The sequence below is a fragment of the Polyodon spathula genome, chromosome 14, assembly GCF_017654505.1.
Source record: "Polyodon spathula isolate WHYD16114869_AA chromosome 14, ASM1765450v1, whole genome shotgun sequence".
NCBI classification, from domain to species: Eukaryota; Metazoa; Chordata; class Actinopteri; order Acipenseriformes; family Polyodontidae; genus Polyodon; species Polyodon spathula.
This window is the reverse complement of record NC_054547.1, coordinates 7,936,800-7,959,350: the sequence shown is the minus strand read 5'-3', so window position 1 is coordinate 7,959,350 and position 22,551 is coordinate 7,936,800. Positions and strand designations below refer to the sequence as shown.

At 36.4% G+C, this 22,551-nt stretch overlaps 2 protein-coding genes and 1 pseudogene across 4 annotated transcripts in view; 1 reads left to right on the top strand and 2 right to left on the bottom strand.

The window, feature by feature from the left end:
• Positions 1-5,014, top strand: part of LOC121326361 (beta-1,4-galactosyltransferase 2-like) — an 84,930-nt gene extending 79,916 nt beyond the window's left edge. For all 3 annotated transcript variants that reach the window (XM_041269610.1, XM_041269609.1, XM_041269608.1), the window contains one exon: positions 1,758-5,014. In XM_041269610.1, the coding sequence (XP_041125544.1) occupies positions 1,758-1,908 (151 nt within the window). In that variant the 3' untranslated portion in view covers positions 1,909-5,014. The remainder of the gene's footprint in view (positions 1-1,757) is intronic.
• Positions 5,015-6,735: 1,721 nt separating this feature from the next.
• Positions 6,736-12,388, bottom strand: LOC121327432 (von Willebrand factor C domain-containing protein 2-like). Its single transcript, XM_041271503.1, has 3 exons — positions 11,516-12,388; positions 7,797-7,926; positions 6,736-7,555 (listed from the first exon to the last, which is right to left on the bottom strand). The coding sequence occupies exons 1-3, from the start codon at positions 11,864-11,866 to the stop codon at positions 7,368-7,370; spliced, it is 669 nt and encodes a 222-aa protein (XP_041127437.1). The 5' UTR covers positions 11,867-12,388; the 3' UTR covers positions 6,736-7,367.
• Positions 12,389-17,696: 5,308 nt separating this feature from the next.
• LOC121327089 lies at positions 17,697-21,191 on the bottom strand (annotated as a pseudogene).
• Positions 21,192-22,551: the final 1,360 nt, after the last annotated feature.

The window sequence follows — 22,551 nt, the reverse complement described above, 5'->3', positions numbered from 1 at the left end:
AATATGTGCAGCCTAGTTTCTTCTGATTTCTCCCAGTCAGTAGATAGCTTTGCTGGTTTCAGCTTAAGGTCATTTTTTATTGTGCTGACTGAGACTCGAATGTCTGCATTCCCCACCGAGTCAAGAAGAACTAATGCTGGGGAAATGTTTCAAATTCCAATTAATAAGGATATGTTGTATTTATTCCTAAATTTAAAGAGATTTAAAGAGAGGGAATTGAGACTGGATTTGATCTATTTTTAAATAACCCAAGATCCCTCAAAAAAAAAAAAAAAAAAAAAACAGCAGCCAAACATCAACCCATTAAATATATGGAGAAAATGCAGTTGATAACAGAAGATCGTACAAAAGTTATAGTAATTCTGGAAATAAAAGCATACACCATGAAGTAACAACACTTGCCAGGGTGCATCTCTAGAACCCAGGGAAGAAGTTGCCACGTTTGGTGTGCTCAATGACTTAGCAGGTCTACAGGTGTGACCATCATGGACGAAGGCCACCTGCACCTAAAATGTCTTGCAATCTCTTGCTTCCAGACTGCCTCATTTGTTTATTTCTATATTTTGCATGGCAATTCTGGGGTTGCAATATGTATATGTTCTAGCTCCTACATGCCTGTCACCTGTCCACAAAAGTACTTACTCTGTGCTATAATTACCATGCTCCAGGTTGCCACAGGTCCTGCCTTAGTGATGCCAAATGCAACTGTGGCTTTACTGAAAGCATGAACACCTCCTATCTGATATACCAATCTGTTGTGTCACTCATATATCCTCTTTATCCATTTTCTTGCCTTTGTCCTCCTTGGTTTCCGACAAATGAGTAAGTTTTAATAAGTGTTTCGTATGACTGCACTTTTAGACTGGGGGATTGACCTGAGACGGTGATTTGATTTGAAGTCCTAATGAACTCTGCTTTTGAAAGCTTCAGTAAATGCATTTTTAAGTTGTGCAGATGGGGAGGATTTGCCAGGCATTGTTAAAAATATGTTTCTCATTTGTTGTCGTATACAGATTCAAGCCAAAATAATTTGTGTATTGTGGCTTTTGTAGCGGGGACTGGACTGGAAAAGGACGATTCATTCACTGCTTGGTAGGGGGTTGGCTTCATGTTAGTCATTGTCCTTTAGTGTGTAAAGATGCCTGGCCATGGATATAATTACATAAACAGTGTAGTTTAAAAATTGACTGACATGTCTGGGTGCTGTGTGTTTCATGCACCCCCACCCCCCCAAATAGGGAAGGAAGTTTGCTTTCCTAATTAGGAGGCAGAAGGCATGTTGAGTAAACTAGGAGATGAGCTCATAGTGCCATCTGTTGACTGTAAACTGTTCTGGTAAAATATTTTTAGTTTAACTGTATGTAGGCTCTGTGTAGTAGCTTCTCTTTTTTTAAAAGCCAGACTTCTCTAATGTAACTTGGGTTGAGTAGTTGCACACTAAAGCCCACATGAGAAGTGAAGTCACTCAGTTCAGAATCTTTATCAGAGCAATCAATAATGTGCCATAAGTCTTGAGACCTTGACAGTCGAGATATCAACTTACACAGAAGTCTATGTGATGTCCCTCTTTATTTCACTTTCTGGAAAAGAGTGCTTTTAGTAAAGGGTCTTTATAAAGTGAAATATAGTACTTGTACAATAACTGTCAACATGGCCTAACCTTGAAATAACCAATGTGAATTGTGAAATATATATATATAATAGGAACCCTATTTTTTATTTATAATAATAATAATAATAATCATTTGTTTTTTCAGGTTCAACAAAATCCAAAACACCAAGGCCTCAATGAAGCGTGACGGCATTAACTCATTGCAGTACCGTGTTCTGGAGGTCACCAAGTACCCACTCTTCACCAACATCACCGTGGAGATCGGCAAACCACCGCCACGCCCCCCTAGAGGATAGACCTTCCCCGATTCAGGGATGCAAATCTCAGACACCAACATACAAACACATCCCCCTGCTGTTCTCTTCTCACCTTGCTTGCCAGGGTACAACCAAAAGGGAAGCCTTAACCAGTGGCCGAGCTTTGAGGGGCTGCAGATCCCTTTGAGAAGGCACAAACCCTGTGCTTCACAGACTCAATACAAAACCCTGTGTTTGGCCTCCCTGGAATGCTTCATCATTGGGGTAAATTAGTTATGCAACCCCTATCTTTGTAACTAACCTCTGCATAATGTTACACATTGAGTGTAGTCCTGAATGCAAACAGGGGAGTGGTCATAACTCAAATGTTTTTCTTTTCCTTGTTTTGTTTACAATATATCCGGCTTCTGTGGTAATTCAAGCTACAAAAACATCATACCGGAAACTAATCAACAATCTTTGTTTATTATCATTTTTTGAAGATTTTTTAAAGACTTTCTGTGGGCAACATACTGTACAGATTGTTTTATTAGTTTACCCAGGGTTTAATATCTTAGAATATCTTGACAGCTTTGTTTTTCTTTATCCTTTGAATGGTCTGATACAATCTATCTCTCATCTATCTCTTTTTATTTATTTATTTTTTTATAAAAAACAACAAACTGAAATATTCAATTGAATGTGTCCCTGTGGTTGCCTCATTCAAAGCTTTATTGGCATCAGTATTATTTTTAAATACAAATGCAGGGCTTTGTCTTGCTCAGTGAAGGACTATGTGAAATGGATTTTCTGTCCAGTGCAGCCCAGTTTTATTTTAATAGATCTGACAAGTTGTAAAAAGAGGAATTAAGACTGCAAAGGAAAAGGGTCTAGTTCACAAAGAACTGATCCAAAGATTGACTGGAGCTGACAGGACTGATGCTCAAGAATATCAAACAACTGGAATACACCTAGTGGCCAACCATATGTCAATAACACTGAGGCTAATCTGGGTGTGCCTTTATTCCTGCTAGGTTGCTGCTGAAACTCCATATTCAGAATATTGATTTTTATATGTGGCATGTGCATTGCAAGACTATTGTCTATTAGGTATTTATGGAGACATCAGCTGATGGTTTGATTATAATTAATCTAACAGTTTTCATGGGAATTATAGTACACTATCTGAAAACAGATTTTGTTTTTCACTTTATTTTGCAGAATAACTCTTTTTATATAACAATAACCTAATGAACAAACAAAACAGTTTTAATGTCTTTAATTCACCGCCTTTTTTCAGATTTCTTTTCTTTTTTTTTTTTTCTGTACTGCCTAAACACCAAACCGATGCCTTCAGAATTTTTATGTGGGGCAAACGACTGGGAATGCTGCATTCTGGGGTATTTTTGTATTAATGTTGTGTGTAGTGAAGTGATGTGGAAGTCTTTCTCTTTTGTACTATTATCTTGGCTTGGCTCAAAAGATTTCAAGTATTCAGAAAGCTTTCCCTTTTTGTTTTAAAACGTCTGTTAACAAACGCTTGCATTTTCTTTTTTTTCTCTCCCAACTCTTTCTGCATTCTATATCATAAATGCCATTCAACTGCCCAGTTCAACAGGATAATGGTATCTTTATCTGGTTGAAGTTGCACTGTTTAGAAATGCATATTATAATATTAGATATTAAATCTTATAATATTTACCTTTTTTTTTTTTTTTTTAAATCGGAAAACCAAAATCCCTTTTCTTGCTTTTTCTTATGACTGGTAATCTTAGTTCTTCACTTTTAGAAGGTTTTTATTCTTCAGGTTTTAGGAACTTATGTTGCAAATTTTCTGACTACAACTGCCAGGATATATCCACCTAGATACTGAGGACATTACCTGTCAGGGTATCAATTGTACTACATCAATAAATCCCCAACATATAGAAATCCAGTACATACATTGTGAGGTAGTTATTACTTAAAAATGTGAATGGGTGATCGGTCTGAATGACGTACCTATCAGCGTCCTGCTCGCAACTCTTCATCAGCAGTCTGTAACTGTCTGGTAATAGTTATTCATACATTAAATCTTACCCAATAAGCAGTAATGCATCGTTAGCCTATAACTACATTAACCCACGTGTGGAAATGTACTACACTTTTAAGCTATGAAGGCAAACAAAAAAGTGAACAATAGTTATGCGGGAGAAAGTACACATATATTTAGGAACTAATGCTTTAAGTGTATATAGAACAGATTGGTCAACAGCTCTAAAAATACTGTATTCCAGGCAGTCTTCTTAAACGAATACTTGTTTGCAAATATTTAAGTGTTATTACACATTGTAGCTGTGAAAGAATGTAATACTTGATCTAGATGTGTGAATTGGGTTAATGAGTTGTAACTGTGCCACAAAATGCATTAAAAAACAATTTGTATATTAAATAAAAATCATTTTAAAAAAAGAAAGGGTTTCATTGGAGCCAAGGTATTGTGAAAATATCTAGAAATATATTTGGAGGGTCTTTTATTGGTGACTTGCTTCAGGATATACCATTAACTTAGTGAGAAATTGAAATATCAAAAAAAACTGTTGGTAACTTGTGTTGTAATTATACTGTAATTGTATTGAGTGAATTGCAGTTTAATTATAACATATTTAATCCTATTTAAAATAGTGTTACAAAAGAGTTTGAGACGTTCAGTTCCTGGTTTCATAGGCCTTCTTGATTCAAAGAGAAAGTAATGTAACTTCCATCAGCTCGGGACAAATATATTTCTATTATAATTGTAATCTGCCTGCAGCACATAGCCCTCGAGAATCATTTTTCTGTACTGTCACTGTATTATTTTGCAATTAAAGATCACCAGTGTGTTAGATGGGTGTGCTAGAAAATGTGCAATCACAATGCATGTAATTCTAACACTGGTTTCTCTTTTCCATAATTTAATATCAAAATTGCACTTGGTCATTGTTGCAAGAATCACTGAGAGAAACATCTTAAAAGCAACATTTAAATTACAATGTATAGGATCTGCTGTTAAAATTATTCAAACATATTAGTGGCCACAAAAACGCTGCTAGATCTTTTTCGTTTACACAAATTTATTTGCTCAGCATTCCTAAAAGTAGGGATTCATTCTCCATTTTTAAAGTCACACACACACAGTTATTTGTTACTCCATAAATTTATGTTTCAATGCTAATGTGCTGAAGACATAGATATATATATATATATATATATATATATATATATATATATATATATATATATATATATATATATATATATATATTACTTTAGAGGGTGTTGAGGGTGGGTCTAATAACACCTTCCGACAGTACTGCAGTTAAACTGAAGTTATTTTTTCCATACTGTATAGAAAACAGCAATACTTTTCAATGCATTTACACATTAATCCATGTATTCATTTCTTAGTTAAAAGCTATGTCAACAGAAACACCTTCCTCTTGGTACAAAGGTGAAAAATAATGAAAATAATAAATGTATAATGATGATTTGCCTTGGGCTTCAGAGACTTCAGTGTTTTAAATAATGTACTGTATCTAGGTTTTGTACATTTAATGTTGGAAGTATAAAATCTTATAGAATGCATACTGTCATATCAAACCTACTTTTTTTGTACACAACCAATCAATAAAATGAAAAAAAAAATTACAAACGTTATGTTGTTCTGTTGAGTCTCAACAAAACAGGTTATAAAAGCAATATACAGTGCATTCCGTTTATAAGAATCACCGATATAAGAATCAACCACATATAGTGATCAAAACCACTGGGACAAAATCATTCCTATACTAACCAATGTAAAATACTATGCTTGTAATTTCAGGGCAAACTGACTACATGTAATGTGGTACTTATCAAGTGCAATGATGTTCACAGCCAATAAAGCTGTTTTGAATTTGAATTTGATCACATCTCACGTGATTAGGCACGTACGCAGCGCAGCATGGATAGTGCAATGGTGCAGGAAACACTGCATTGTTTGTAATCAAACGTGACTGTGCCACTGCATTGTGCAGGTGTGTTTTTTGTGTTTTCTGTTAGTGAAAATGTGTTTCAATAAAGTGAATACACATTTATTGAATACATACCAAGTACAGCAGTGTTATTGTGTGATATGCAGTAGAGAGAAAGGGATTGTAGCATGGAGGAGGAGGGGGGAATTGCAGAGCTTTGCATCTCCGCCTGATGAAAAACGGTGAGATTTGCATGGCAACAGAAAATAAGTAAGCCACAGGTGCTTTAATGTAGTGGTAGTCCTGACAGTGAAATACTGTACTGTAATGTCATTTTAATTCAAAGGCTATTAAGCATAACACTGTGCGGCAGTTAAACTAGGCACCCTCACGAGACGATCGCTTCTCAAGTATACTGTAGTAAAATAGGATTCACTATACATGATCATGCTCATATAACAAGCTGCTTACCCATAAGGACTTGTTTTAATGTATTGTCCTCGTGATTGAGCACCACTGACATCTATATACTGTATTTAAACTGCTGATGGCACGCTTTTGCTAATTGTAATGCGACAGAGTGGCCGAGGACAGTGTAAATTATCAGGCTGGATTCTTGATTTACAGTTTTAAACCGGTGTTGGTTTTATTTTTCTTACACTGCGGTGGCGAAACAACCGCTAATAAAACAAAGACAATAAACCTCGCCCTCAGTTGGCGCACTAAGTAAACAATACTTTGTGTGGAACAAACACTCACGTTTTGGTTTCTTTTTTTTTCTTCTGCTTCTTTACTCCTCTATACCCGATCACAAAGCTGTCAGCTAAGCCCTTTTCATCAAGGTGCCATTAACTTTAACAAGCAGACAGTTAACCCATTCATTTTTGTCTCCGAAAATAAAGTCAAAGATCTACAGTTATGTAGAGTCAGGGTTTATTTACAAAAAGTTTGGTTTGAAAGTCAGTTATTTGTTTTATACTTTACATGGAACAGCCTCTGTCAAAGTAAGAACAACGGTTATCAATGACAAACTTACATGTCTCGTTAAATGTTTGCCGGTAATACTGGAATTTTAAATAACAAAAAGAAAGAATGGCTACAAAACATTTTACATACAAGTGGTTTAAGCCAAATTATTGTTTACTTATCTCTACTAAACTCTACAGAAAACCTAAAAGGTTGCAAGATTGAATTCCCCCCTTTTTAAATCAGTACTGCCATTGAACTGGAACACACTTAGAATTCTAAAAGTGAAACAGGAAAACCGTTTTTGATTTAAAATATTTAGTAGAAAAACATTTGTATTCTTGTTGTCAGATGTAAGATTACAAAGACACCAGGTACTACAAATGCAGCGGTTAGGGTTTTTTTTTTTTTTTTTTTTAAGGTTAATGGAAACTTAGTATACATTGTAATGTGCAACAGAGCTAAATCCTCTGAGATATATTTCCTTTTTAAAGCTATTTCACACAGTGATATTAACATTGTGATTGTTTTTTCTATATAGTTCAGTTAGCACTAAAGTTTGTGTGTAATTAAGTAACCCAGTCAGTTGTCGCTGTGCCCATCATCCAGAGTACAGGTCTGCACTCGCACACACTGGGCCACGCGGTTACCCTCCCAGTAGCCGGCATCCTGCCCGTCGTGGCACCGGCACTTGGTACAGGAATCAATCCACACTGGCTCCCCTCCTGGAATCACTTGTGTCTGGGAAGAGTCTGCGTAACAATTTGGGCCTGAAATTTGAGCAGAACACCAACATATTTACAGTGATACATCTACACAATGATCATGTAGTTTCATATACTTTACCGTGATTTTATAATTCTTTTTTAAAATCAATTACATTTTTAAACAATAAATGTGTGTGTATTCCTACCGGCTTACATACCGTATATAAAATAAACTACAGTTTCAATGCGCTTTAACTGCTGCTTGGTTCCAAATGACATTACAAGAGAGCAGTTTTCCATTTACCGTCTTTGCACTCTGGGCAGCACTTCCCTTTCTCGTAGACAGGGTTGACACAGGGAGGGGGGGCGCAATCCGCCACCAGACAGCGGGCGATGCCGTCCATGTCACAGGTGCACTGCTCGCACTCTGAGGGCTGCAAGACAAAGACCAGCTGTTAAAAGACATGCAATTATACTAAGTACCACGAAATGAGGTATGCAACTTCTATGCAAGCTTCACCATTAGCTCTACTAATGTACATAACTGTGCAAACTGCACAATTGTTTTATGGTGTGGACTACTGTGCCCTGATGACTGTTGAGACCAGCAAAGTGATTTTACTGACCTACATGTGAACCTTGGGTGCAATGCTAGTGTCAACTAACTGTATCACCTAGCCTTTAGAACAACATTGTCTTTTCTTAGAGGAATAAATGTATTCATTTGGCATTACATGAAACTGTAATTGATTAAAGCCGTTCTCATTGAACCTCAAACAGCCCTCAGCCAGTTTAATATAAAAATAGGAACTTTAAAAGATTGTTTAAACATGTCAAGATTTGAGAATTATTTTTTGTTCATATTTGCTAGGTGCCAATTTGTGAGTGGATGCATGTATGTCCCTGAAGTTTAAAATATTAAATAAGGTGACACTGAACAGTTTTGTCATCAAATTCCCAGGATGGAAATGGCTTAGCCCTGTGAAGTCATTGTACAAATCTGAATGAACAACAGCAGTTTTTAGCAAGTAAAAAGCACATATGTGCGACTGATACCTAACTTGGAAATCTCTTAAACTAAACCAATTAGGTACAACATTTTGCGAAGTGCAGTATTACTATTATTGCATTATAATAAAAAATAAATGCTGTTTTGCTGTAACCCATCATACCCCTCATTATAACGCTTTCCCAAATATTTTTTCATACAGTTTTTTCCTCATATTTGTATTACAGTCCTAGAAAAAACAACAACACAGCCTGTTTCTCTTAATAGAGTTTTCAATACATAAACCAGAAAGCTGTATCTTTATATTATTTAACTTGTACATTGTTGAGAAGAAAATATATTTAAAAAATTTGCTTCCTACCTTCACAGCGTTAGAAACCTGTTTGGGGTCACAGCAAACCAAATATTTATTTTCTCTCTCTCTCTCCTCTCTCTCTCTCTCTCTCTCTCTCTCTCTCTCTCTCTCTCTCTCTCTCTTTTTAACGATCGCCTCAATCTATAGTTTTCTCTAATGATGGTGCAATGTAAAAAACAAACAGCAGGGGCCTCTGTTAAACAAGGGATAGCTATTTGCTCATAAATACTACTGTACAATACTTCAGCTCAGTTACTTGAAAAGACCATAATGTGCTTTTGAAGCATATTTCATAAAAGAGCAAAGGTTGAGATTTGGTTAAATAGACCCTCCCCATCTCCATAAAGAACTATGCTCGGAAGGTATTTATTACAGGGGTTCTCATTATAAATAATTAAATACAATAATTGAATCCAGTTGTGGTCAACATTGGCCAATAAAGCTCACTTCTGTACATTCACATAGCAAACAAGAATGGACAATGGTTTTACAAGAACTTATTTTCTGACATATCATTACTGTAAACATATGAATATTTTTGATCTCCTTTGTTTAACTGCCTGCACATTTAAGATAATTATAACTACACTACTGCACTAGGACTAAAATGCTCATCTGCTTTTGACAGTCTGCTGCAGCTGTAGCAGCTTAGCTACTTTTTGCATGATGAAGTGACTAGTGTGAAATGATTGAAAAAATGAATTGTAACAGCTACTTTAATAAAGGGTATTCAAATCCACTCAGTTTAAGAGCATAAAGGAAGCAGGGCACAACGGCTGGATCTGCATGCTTAAAGGAAATTAATCCTCGTCGTTCACACTTGATTGCCTGCTTCCCATGTACGCTCATGCTTTTAGCGATCTGGTTAATGGATGAGAATTAAAATAAGCATTTTAGAAGTGGAGAATTGACAGCACTTTAGATCTATATGAACTGTTTGAATAAAAAAAAAAAAAAAAAAAAAAAAAAACCAGCTGCAGTTTACCTGTGGTAAAACTTCATTTAAATGCACTGGTTCTTTTTTTTTTTTGTATTATTGTATTGTAAACTGTCTACCAGTAAAGACTGTATCTACACTACTCCAAAGGTGTCTTAATTTCAAGCAGTTTGCACTGTATTTTTAATGAGGGATTTAATTAATTCTTCCTTGGACTCAGATTAAATATGTGAAAAAATACATTTTCATCCCTGATGTGCTATTGCAGCTATGTACGCACACTGTGGATATAATCCCAGCTATCCCATTCCTTACCTACTAAGGGGTTGATTCGATCATATTATACCATATGATAAACCACAGCTGGATTTTATTTCTCAGCACCAGGGAACCCATTTGGAAACATACTACTACATGCATGTAAATTCTCTTTTTATAGTATTGATACCTTTTTTGGACAATGTGGTACAAACTTTGCAGTAAAGAAGTTCAAACTGAAGGATATCTGTGATTATAAACGGCACAGCTGTATTCATAGGGACCAAGTGCATTAACAAAACTGGTTCAAAGGAATTGTCATGGAAATATGAATATAAAACTTAAACAAATAAAAAGGCCATCAACCATGCAACCAAGCACCATATATTGGTAGGAGGCGATGCAAACTAGCTTCCAAGTTGGTCAAGTTGTATTATATCTGATTCTCAATCCACAGTCTTTTCCTGGAATCCTTCTGTTGGATTGCATGTTGAATACAACCCCTGATTTAATGGCATTAAAATCCCAGATAATACCTCCATCGCTTTGGCTTTTACAGGGAATGTGCTTTTATTTTGAAAGATTATTACACAACAAGATTTATGAGGTGCACCTAAAAGCTAACAGCAACAGAAGTACTCCCGTTTAGTAGAACACATCACAAGGCTATTTCTATGGCATTTTATTTAGTCTGGCTTTCTTATCTTGATAACCTTGTGCAGCTATTTATTCATGTACTGTGTACATAATTTGGCTTCAGATCATTTATAACATTAATTAGGCTGTAAACTGTGAGTTGTGCTTTAGAGTTAACACAGATTTGTAGTTTGAAAGTAAAAGATACCACGGAGCATTAAACATTCAATGGCCTGTTTTTCCAGACTTGTTCTAGCACATATTTGGTAAATTACCCAAGTGTCATTATGAATCTGGACAGTACCTTTAAAGCTGCAGTGTCCCACAGTCCTGCAATTCTAATTATTTAGTGTATGTTTTATCAACTCATATCTACCTGCTGCAGTAATGCGGTATACAACACGCTATATAATACGAAGCTAAACATATATTTTAAAAGGGTAAACTACAGAGCTTACATTTTCTGCTGCGAGATTATAATGCAAACAAGACAGTCGCTATAGGAGTCAATGGCAGCTGTTTTAAATGTAGCCCGGGGAAGGATACAAGCAATTCAAGTTCCTATTACAGTTACACTGACAGACACAATGGCTAATTAAAAATTACTAATAGCAACTTTGCAGCAACTGTGTAAAATTGAACTTTTTTTTTGTCTGATAGGTGAATTGTTAAATGTATCAACCCGTTTTTTTTTTTAATGAATCCTACATGTACTGCAGCCATATGTTGCATAACTTATAACATTTCTTATAACAATTAATACAATAATAATAATAATAATAATAATAATAATAATAATAATAATAATAATAATAAAATGCATTTCACCTGGAACTGTTCTCCGAGCTCAAAGACCTCTCCCCTATACTCGCAGCCTATTTTCTCGCACCTCGGGCAGCAGTCGGTTGGGTAGTGGCTGACATGCATACAGGCTGGGGGCAGAGAGGTGCATTCGGTTCTAGCGCAGGCCGCTCCTTCGACAGTGCACTCACACTGGGTACAGTGATCAGAGTCCAGAAAGTACCACTCGCCCACATAATAGACACTGCCATTGGCCTCACAGGTGTTCACCTGCCCCGCCACGGAAAACCCAAAGGCGCACTGCAAACACAGCGCCAGCAAAAGCAAGGAATGAAGAGCATTGACTGCTTTAACGCACATCTTAGAATCAAACAACATTGAGCAAGATGCTAAACAAGTAGTTGTGTCTAGCTATTATATTATTTCGACAATATATCATTAAAGCTGCCCTTTTGAGCGATTACAGTGGGCAGAACTCTTTTCTTATCCAATCTTGACCACAAAGACAGATTTTCAACAGTTTAGTTTCGCCTTAGAGTAAAACTCTTATCTGTATATAAACGTGTCAGTCTTCCAAACCATACACTCCCTTTCGTTCCAAAAGTTGGTTTGCTTTGTATCTTCAAAAGTAAAAAAAAACATATATATAACACATGTCCAACATCGTTTACATGGTCTTGTTCGCTACGTGTGATGTGCAGTGCAGTTTGTTCTCCTGTCTTCCCCAGGTATTGTTGTGGTGACCTGTACTCGTTAACTGCAGATGAATCCACATGAATAATGATGCATTGAACCTCTTCTCGCCTGTGGCGCTTGATTAGACGAACCTCGATGAAATACTGTGTTGTTGTACTTTGCCCCCCGCCCCCCACCGTCCCTGGAAAGTGAGAGTTACAATTGAAGTGCTTTCTCTCTCTGCTGGGGTTACATTTCAAGCCAAGCCTGGACCACGTGATTGTCTGCATCCAAACCCGTAGGGAGTTGTCTGCAGTCCAATTTCTTAACATTAAACACAGCCAAAAAGTTTTAGAAACGGAGTGTCTGAAGGGGGCCTGCATGTGTCTTCCTTTTTATTTAGGAATTATATTTAAAGGAATAATGGTTGAAACTCAAATATAATGCAATTTAGAGATTCGTTGTTTTCAGTTTTCAATGTTTAAATAACGTCCGGTTTTTATGTTGTTGTTTCCAATTGGAAGCTGTCTATTTCTGTTAGTGTCCTTCCAATGGTTTAAATACAGCGCTACCTATAGTCTGTACAGTATTTACCGGCAGCACATAAAATAGCTTTTATAGTGAAAACTTGAGACAGGCATATAGTTGTTCATTTATCATTTTGTGTATGAAGCATAGCCTATTAAAAAAACAAGTGTGAAGTAGAATCTGGGATGCTACACAGCCAGTTGTACTGGACTGGAGTTACAAAGCAAAAAAGTCCACTGCAATAATGATGTCCGTTGACAGTATTCTGGAAGTGAACGATTATACTGTAACATACAGTATAATAAAAAAAAAAAAAAAAATTGTAACAAATGTATACAAAGAACACCAAAAGGTAAATTGTTGGTCTGCAGTTTAATCACACTGGGGCTGCAGGCAGAGTAAGTGATGTCATGCAGCTGAGGCGTTCTTTAATTTGTTTCAGTGGTAGTTGGTGTAACTACTGTTTTAGTACTGTACAGGGTTCAATCAGCTACCAGGTGCTGGAGAAAATACAGTAAAAGAAACATATTTCAACAAACAGTAGAGGTTACGGCGGTCAGAGGGGAGGTGGGGGTTATTACGGTAACGTCTGTTCAGTTTTTGTTGATCTGCAGACGATCTCGCGATATTTTCAAATGGAGACAGGAATGTTTACACTGGTTACAGGAAACAAATGTTGCTTGGGCGGGTTGAAATTATCGGTCAATTGGCTTCTAAATAACAACATTTTAATTCAATAGAATGTTAAATAAAGTTCTCAAAGTGTCTAAATAAATGTTATAATACAGTCTGCAATTAATTTAATTAGGGCCTACAATATTTATTTCGGTGTGTTTTTGAAGTTCTATAAAAACTTTGACTAAAGCATAAATCATAAGTTTTAAACATGTGTTGTTGTTTTTTTTTTTTGGGGGGGGGGGGGGGGGTATTTTTAAATAAGTATTAACTTGACTTAAATCTACTTAAGGGTACTGTAGTTAATTCACCCACACTCAAACAAAAACAACAGTCCCATGAGAGTGTTTTTTGAACATGGATTACTTGTTACATTGCTAGTTTATTATTGCATTGGGTATAGTGTATGTATAACCTCATTTCTCAGTTTGATTTTAGACTGTAGTTTAACATTATTATTTTAATCTGCAGATTCATTGCTTGGACAAGCTGAGTCCCATAGATGCTGTTTCATGGCTTGTGTTCCTGATGATGGGGATAGTGGATTCTTGAGGCCTATGAGATTCCCCCCCCCCCCGGTCGTTATGGAAACTGGTAAAAGAGTTACATACCTTTAGCCAAACTTCCAGAAATAAAAAGCATTTTGCGAGAAACGTTGGTTGACCTGAGTTTGGAGATGCACGGAGGTAGGGGGAAACAAGGGAGATTTATGATGCTTTGTATAGATTTTGGATTCTTCTTTTCATTTTTTCATTTTTTTTTTTAAACAGATGTTTTCTTCCATAAATTATGTGATACCTCCTAGGTATAATATGTTCCAGTATTACAGGTTGGGAATTGTCATTCCACTACTTCGTTTCAAGTAGGCCAGAGTGTTTATACATATTTGTGACTTATTTCACTTTAACAAGAATGACAAATAAATAAATAATAATAATCTTCCACCGCAGATGCATCTATACTTTGGGGTTAGCATATCCCTTTTGCTGTATGTGAGTGGATGCTATTCACAAGCTTCTACTCCAGCAGTGACTGGATATATTGCTTCCATGTGGTTATATTTTAAAGACTCGGTTACATTTTAAAGAATACTTGGTGTCCTGGCATTATGCCTTCCTCACTGAGTGCCAAGCCCACATTAGCTGTTTGTTTTGGAATGGCTCACCAGTCATCGTGAAAGAACCACAGGTTGGAAAAGGATTTCTTTGGCTACTCAGGAAGCAGTGGTTTTTTATCAAAAAAAATAAATAAAAAAAAGTCAGTAGTATCAAGGGAAGGGTTATTCAAAGTCTAGCGATTAGTTTCAACCATGTTCTTCTACATTTTTTTAATTGAAATTGTTAAACCGGGAATGGAATGGCTCTTCAAGACTGAAATTGATCCTCCTTGATTTAGGGAATAGAGCTATGCATAAGAACATAAGAAAGTTTGCAAACAAGAGGAGGCCATTCAGCCCATCTTGCTTGTTTGGTTGTTAATAGCTTATTGATTCCAGATCAGCAGCTTCTTGAAGGATCCCAGGGTGTTTCGTTTGAGACTGGTGACAACAGTAGGCTCATTAATTTCACCCCTGGAGGTCTGGGTTAGAATTTAGCTTTGGCCACATTAGTTTGGTGGCCTTAGCTTTTTATCAAAAGAAGACCACTACACAGTTTTGCACAGGAGTTGCCTGGCCTATTTGAAGGTAATTAAAGGAAAAGTGAAGTTTTGATAGGTACAGGCACTGAAGAGCAACCTCACCCCTTTAAAGAGTGGTTCCTTTTGTTTTCATTTCTAGCATGCTCACGAAGAACATACTTTTGAAGAAAGGGCATTGATCCCTTATAGTATGTAAACTTGGCCATTTGTCACCATTTCTTGAAAATGATGGAGTATCAGATTGCAGTAGTGATTTTGTGCCAAAATGAAACAGTTGTGCTGTTCTCTTCTAGCTAACCCATGGAGAATAATTAGACAGTTTCAGGCAGGCTTTTATCCTGTATCATCTTACCTAGAAACAGGAGAGCCCTGGCTTTAAATTAATCGAAGGTCAAAGAAAAGCTGCAGCACCAATTTAGAGAAAAATCAGATGCCAACTGAGCATTAAGGAGTCAGCAAAACTTAAAAGCTTAAAAAATAAAATTACATCTTTTGAAATAATACAATATGTAGCATTGAATTACTTTTTGTACTTTTTGTATTCATTCATATCCAATGACAGAATTACTGGAACAACCCTCCTGCCCCCCGCAGTACTCATATACATCAATGGGAGTTCAAACAATAGTTATCTTAAACACAAGCTCTCCTGTCTCTGACAAACTGGTAGACAAAATATAAACCATGCAGTTACCTATTTCAAAGGCTAAACATATATTGTATTTCAAAAATAGGCTATATGTAAATTATTCCTAGCAATTAACTGTTAAATTAGATTTAAGGTATCACCCGCTTGGTTTACATGCACTTGAAAATCGACTCTGCGGTCATGACAGTGTGATGTCATACAAAGGAAGTCCTTTTGACAGCGCGACTTTAAGGGCAGGGTCAATCGTTTTCTCATGATAGAAAATTGCTGTAAAAACCCATGTAAACTGGAGCAGGAATCGTGCTTGTGGCTCTCACGAGGGTTCAGCAGTCAAGATCCCGTTTTTCTTATTTAATATAACGTAATCTCCAGAAGGCCGTACAAAACATAGGACCCCCCCCCCCCATCAATATTAAAATAAAAGACAAACTATCGGATACAACTGAAAGGTTTTATTCAAAGACATCATATCACCTGCACAGCCGAAATGCTGTATTTAAAAACAATTAAACATAATGGTTTATTTTATAACTTACCACATATAGGGCCTAAAGCACTACTTCAAAAAATAAAATAAACATTTCAAAAGAAATTAGTGTGTAAACAGGTATATGCAAAACAAAAGTAGTGATTAATCTAAAACGAAAGTAACATGTTTTCTCTTGCGCGTGTCACTCGCAGTACAGAATCCAGATTGAGCTGCTGAAGCCTGCAGCTTTGCAGTTTGCTGATCGAAATTTTTCTGATGAAGTGTTGTAGCTAGCTTCAAGATGAAATCTCTCCTAACTTGTACAAAAACGAAGGAATTGATGGCTGCCAGGTCCAGTAGAGATGACAACAGGCTTATAATTGAATATTGGAGGTTATATTCAAAATGAAAATATGTATTGTAAAAGACGTTCTAGTGTTAATGAAATTTTACTTTTAGATGTTCCACAAGTGCACACACACACACACACACACACACACACACACACACACACACACACAAATAAATTCTAAGTAGTAAAACACGTGAATTAATTTCCCTTGTTAAATTTTTTATCTACATTGCAACGCATGAAGCTCTCCTCACGATATTCAGAGTCCTTCTTTTCCTATTTAGTAAGCAGACACGGCCATTTAAATATCCCCTCTCCTAAATGACTATGAATTGAGTAATCTGCATTGGTACGGATTATTTTTTTTCCTAAATCAGACTGAATAGCAACCATTTCCTGAAAAGTAGGGGAAACTGGTCGTGAGGAAAACTGTCGTGACTTGTGCATGTAAACACTACCATTGAGATAAGTGCCCCTGGTGTTATTATGAATTGTTATTCAGTCTTGAGAAAATGGTGTTGACTTTAAACTAAACAAGCACTGAGCTTGAATTATTATTATTATTATTATTATTATTATTATTATTATTATTATTATTATTATATTATTAGTTCTATTAAATGTCTAATAGGCCATCGTCACCTCCAGCCATCAATGTGACGACTGGAGAAAGAAATTCAAATTAGCATCCTCATGAAATGCTAAATAAATAGTCATATAACTAATTAAAATGAAAAACCAGAAAAAGGACTGTAAATTAAATAAGAACCGTAGTAGTCCTATTTAAAACCCATAAATGGGACCGTCCAATGTACAGGACATCCCAGGCCATCAAATGACGGCTGGAGAAAATAATTCTCATTAGCATCCTCAATTTGAGGGTGCTAAAAGGGATGGGCTTCTAACTAATTCAACGAAAACCAGAAAAAAGGACTGTAAATTAAATGTTCAAACAAAATGGGGAGGTGGTACAGAGCATGCCCTCTAGAGTCCACTGGTCGACAAACGATGCCATGTCGCCAGCAGACTCCACGTGGGCGTGCTCTAACTGAATCCGGGAACGGACAAGGGCCCTGAACATGGCCCCCAGTCAAAGAGACCTTCCCCGCTCATCTTCCGCTTCCTGGTTTTGTAAATGGCCAGTTTAGCAAGAGCCAGGAGCAGATTTACGAGGAGGTCTCTCTTTTTGCTGGAAGAACTGTAGTAGTAGTAGTAGTAGTAGTTTTTTTTTTTCAGGCATTTTTCTGTTTTTAATGAAATGCAAATTTAAATTCCAGACTTGTTCAGTTTAACCAAGCTGCAAAGTTAGGTCAAGTTTATGTTACTGTAATGTATGAGAGAAAGCAAGAGCTGCAAGACTCCATGGAGTTTCCAATACTGTATGTTTAAATTATTATTTATACTTGATCGGTAAAAGGGAACCGTACAAAAAGAAAACATTTATAAAATAAAGTCACTGAAATATAAAATAGCAGCTTCATGCAGCCAATTCAAGTTGTGAGTCTCCTTTCTGGGTGATATTTAGTTTGCCTCGTCCTTGGAAGCCTCGTCAGAGTTCTCACAAGGTCTGGAACTTCATCATCATCTTTTTCTTCACCAGCGGCAAGTGGTGCTTTCCCGTCCACAGATTGTCTGTGCAGAGCCTCCGCCAGTCTCCTCAAGCTAGTCAGGCTGTCGGCTCCCAGCTGGTTCAGGATGCTGGGCAGCATCTCTGTCAGCTGTTTGGTCTCAGCATGACCTGTAATGGTGAAGGTGTTGGCTGCTAGAGACGCCTGCACTTTCGGGTTGTTAAAGTGGATGACTGTTCCTTGGTTTGTGAACATGTTCACCTCCTCAATGCCAGAGATGTTGTTGACTTTAAGTTTCTTTAAGGAGAATTGAAGTTTTTTGTCATCTGCTGTTGCTGTTCTGTGGACAACCTTCTTCTTTCTGCTGGCTGTACCCTTTCCGCCAAAGTGGACTTGTGCCTGGAGTTTAGTGAGTTTTTCTTGATTCTACAGCCGGGCTTCGGTGTGACTGTGCAGGTACATGGAGGTTTAACAGCTCCCCACTGACCTGCTGACTGAAAAACACATATTATTATTATTATTACTATTATTGTTGTTGTTGTTGTTGTTGTTTTTAAATAGCGTTCATTGAATATGTGACCAAATTAGTATATATGTCCTTCAATCTGATTTATCCACATAACCCCTTAAGTCAGAAGGGGAATGTACACTTCAACCAATGAGGTATTGTCACTGGTTTCACTGGTGGATCAGCTAGTAGACTTTTAGAGGCAAATTCATCAATTGTTTGATGTGAACGTAAAGTTTCTACAATGTCCAGCATCAGTAAAGTGGTTGATACATATTGTCAGTAAGCAATGGGAAGAGGCTTGCTATGTTGAGTTTAATTTCCCTTTACAGTATCAGGGCACTTCGTTATTCAAGCTCAATATATTTATTAAATTGTTTGTAACACAATCCAGGTGTAGTGAAGGAAACTGATGGAGAGAAAAGTGTTGTTCTAGCTACAATGACTCACGTAGGAAGACAATATTTGAGATACTATTACTGTGTTGGGACTTAGATTCACAACCCTACAGCCCAAAGCACCTCGAACTGCCCAAGGCTTGAGTTTTAGTATAACTTGCACTGTTTTCCTTTAAGCCTCCCCATAATGAATAACTTCCTTCTGTGCCAAACCTGAACAGTATAAAAGTCCTACACATACTGCTCTGGCAAGGTCACGACCTGCATTAAACTAGATTCCCGCTGGTCTCTATTTATGTCTACCAGGATATGAGAACACCAGTATCCTCTTTTCATTGGACTGTAGCCAAATAACTTTTAAATATACTTTATTTAATATACTGCACTTTTTTTACATACAATGGTTCTTCAGTTCTGTTTTATTAAAAGCCACAGTGACCCAGACCTCCTAAAAGGTCTATGTTGGTATTGGTGACCCAGTTGGTGCAATACTTGTTTTTGGATAGATTGTCTGCACCAGTCAGCCACCTAGTAGTGATATTTATTAAATGCTATATAGAAAAAAAAAAGACTACAAAACCTACCTGGTTTTATATCTTTCTGCGCTGCAGAGTGTAGATTATTAAAAGAATACAATGGATTCTGTATTAAAAAAACAATCGTTTTAAACATCATTAAGCCTAACCAAAATTATACTGCCACGCATAGGTCATCACAAGATATCAATTTTATGTTAAGTACAATGGCCCTAAATATCATTGGATTTTGCAAAGTTTGAAATGACAAACAGATATGGTCATATGTTCATGCCAATAACAGCATACATTTATTACAATTCCTAAAATGCTAAGCAGTTTACACTATATCTATATGGAAAAAATGTGAAGCAAATACAGTCAAATAAAATACAGATGGTAATGGATGTGAAGATATCCATCACAGCTGCCATGTGTCCTAAATAAAGACCACCTGTTTTTTGTTTTGTTTTTTTCTGCTTCATAATTAATGCATGTAATTGAAAATACAGCAAGAGCTTACAACAGAAAATAACAATGGAATAAATTGCCAATGGCATAAATAAAATATTTACTTGGAAGCAACAAGCTAACAAGTACTCAATTGGGACTCAATAGATATGTTTTAAAGTGTTGAGTAAACACAGCATACACTGAAAATACACATAACAGTAGGGTTACTTTATTTTGGTCCAGCTGGGACTTTGATGTTGCCTCAAGCACTCTATCTGCACTAAAATTATTCTCAGCTGCTCAGGTGGAGACAGAGATAATGGACTCCAGATCTTAAGATCTTGACCATGTTTGAGGTTTTGCACAGTGATACCCTGTGTATATTCATTGTGTGAATGCAGCAGCAGCTAGCATTTTGAAATACCCTTTGATAATGCTTTACCATTTTGAGCACAATTCCAAATGATTTACACTAGAATAGCTGCCATGCTGCTAACATTCCATTGGATTGCACTGATTTTTTTTAAATGCCTCCCCTTTATTTATGTAGCTTTTATTTTATTTTCCTTTTTTCTTTTTTTTTACAAATTAAATGAATTAGAGGCCAGTATAATGTAACCGATGAAGTTCACTGAAATTAATTTCCTAACTTTGGAATTATCAGAAGCAACATGGATTGAGAAGCAATCAATCAAGAACAGTCCTTCCCACCTGCATGACTTGTTTGCTCACACAAGATATGGTTCTATGGAATTGTTCAGATGTTTGTTGGCAGATAATGATTTGGTTGCTGTATATTATATTCAGTAAATACATGTTATAAAAAAACATGTGTGCCCTGTGTTGGAAATTCTAATGATTGTAATATACTTTGCCTGTATTGTATGCATCTTACTACCATCCATGTGTTTATGTTGGGAATCAGACGAGACATGCAGTCTAACCGTTTTGGCCAATCTCAGGCTTAAATCTCTCATCCAGTCTTAGTCAACCCCTCTGCCATCAAAGAAATGCTCAAACATGAGATTCGTCTGTTGCTGCTCAGCCTCTGTGAAAAAGGTGGAAAAGAGGGCAGGTAAGGAATAAATTTCTTTAGCAGGCTGATCTTTACTAAGGCCCAATATTTGCTTGGTATGTAAAGCCTTTGTTAATAATATTTAACTTCCATGTTGAATTTCAATAAGTTATACAAAAAGTTGTCACCGGTAGAAAATGGAGTAATGAAGGCCTTACATAGAGTTTCAGTGCTTTGCTAGGATTCAACTGCAGGTTCATTCCTTTCAGGTTGAATTCATTGAGATCTGTCAATTGGTGTGTGATTCTCCTTGTCTTATCTTGCCACCCTGCATATTCCACCTACATTTTTATTAGGACTACATTCAAATTGTATTAACATCCCTCAGTTGGTTAACATTTGTTTTATTGACAGTTTGCTGGTTGGACAAACTTTCCACACTCTGCGTAAGTTTAGAAAATAGCACAACTTGGTTTAGTCACAGTAGTTCAGTTAATACTCTGAAGACATGTTTAGCCATAACTACCATTGAATGCCATGACTGTAAATTCCTATGTGTTGCATAGCCTTTTTTAGAGGTACAGTTCTGCTCCATTCACATGTGTAAAAAGACTTCCAAGATTGAATTCTTATATGATCTGATTTGATATATACAGTATGTGAGGATACAAGTGCTGTATTAAAGACATGACTAGAATAATTGAATCTGATCCATTAGATCCTGTGGTTATTAAACCATTTTAGCTGTGTTGTGACATTGCTCTTCGGTTAATAGGCATTCCAGAACCAGTAGAGTAAATGGCAATCCAAAACTGACAAAATAACATTTTTTGTCTTGGTTAGCTATATAGAATGTCATAATCGCAGCCTTATCTTGTATTGTAGTAAAATACATTACTAAGTTACAGTTGAGGCTGGTATTTTACTATCTAAAGAACTCCTTCCTTTTTTTTATTTGCAATGGTATTTTAAGATAACCTCATATCCTCTTTTTCAAAGACTTTTGTGAAAGCCTGCCAAGTTTATTCTATACCACAAAAGGGTAGTTTAATATCACCCAGCCTGGATTTAGACAAAAGCATTTGTTTTTCCTTTTTTTTTTTTGTTGTTGTTGTTTTTTTTCCCGCAGCAAGGGTCAAAGCTGCTCAATCAAAAATAACATTGACAATAACATATTGTGCCTTAAATGTAGGCTTGTTTGTTATGTCCCTCAGGATCTGCCAGTTGGTGTTTAGAGACACTGGGCAGTCTCCAATGTAATTTGGTACACAATAGACTACTATCACCGTGTCTAGTTTCTTCCCATAGAAATCATTCTTTCCAGGTACAATAGAAACCTTGTTTGTCAGGAGGGTGGTCTTTTCATAGCAACTCACTGGACTTTCAAAAGTATGCAGTTGTTTTGTTTTTAACCCTTTGTTGCTTGGACCAAGACAATAAAAGTAGTAAAAATGCATTTTTTTTTTTTTTTTAGTGTTAAGGGAACAACGGCTGTTATGGCCCTTTTTTTTTAACCCTTTTTTCATATTTCTTAAAACAATAAAAAAATTAAAATGTGGCTACTGGGTGACCACCTCATAAAATATGGATGCAGAGAAACAAAAGGTTAAAATCAGATGA

What these genes read in the sequence shown, in the direction of transcription:
- LOC121327432 (XM_041271503.1), bottom strand. Translation starts at nt 11,866, where the DNA reads ATGTTGTTTGATTCTAAGATGTGCGTTAAAGCAGTCAATGCTCTTCAT. An exon ending in AGCTCGGAGAACAGTTCCAG is followed by an intron (nt 7,927 to 11,515) that starts GTGAAATGCATT and finishes TTTGTCTTGCAG; the next exon opens with CCCTCAGAGTGCGAGCAGTG. An exon ending in CTGCCCAGAGTGCAAAGACG is followed by an intron (nt 7,556 to 7,796) that starts GTAAATGGAAAA and finishes CTCAAATTTCAG; the next exon opens with GCCCAAATTGTTACGCAGAC.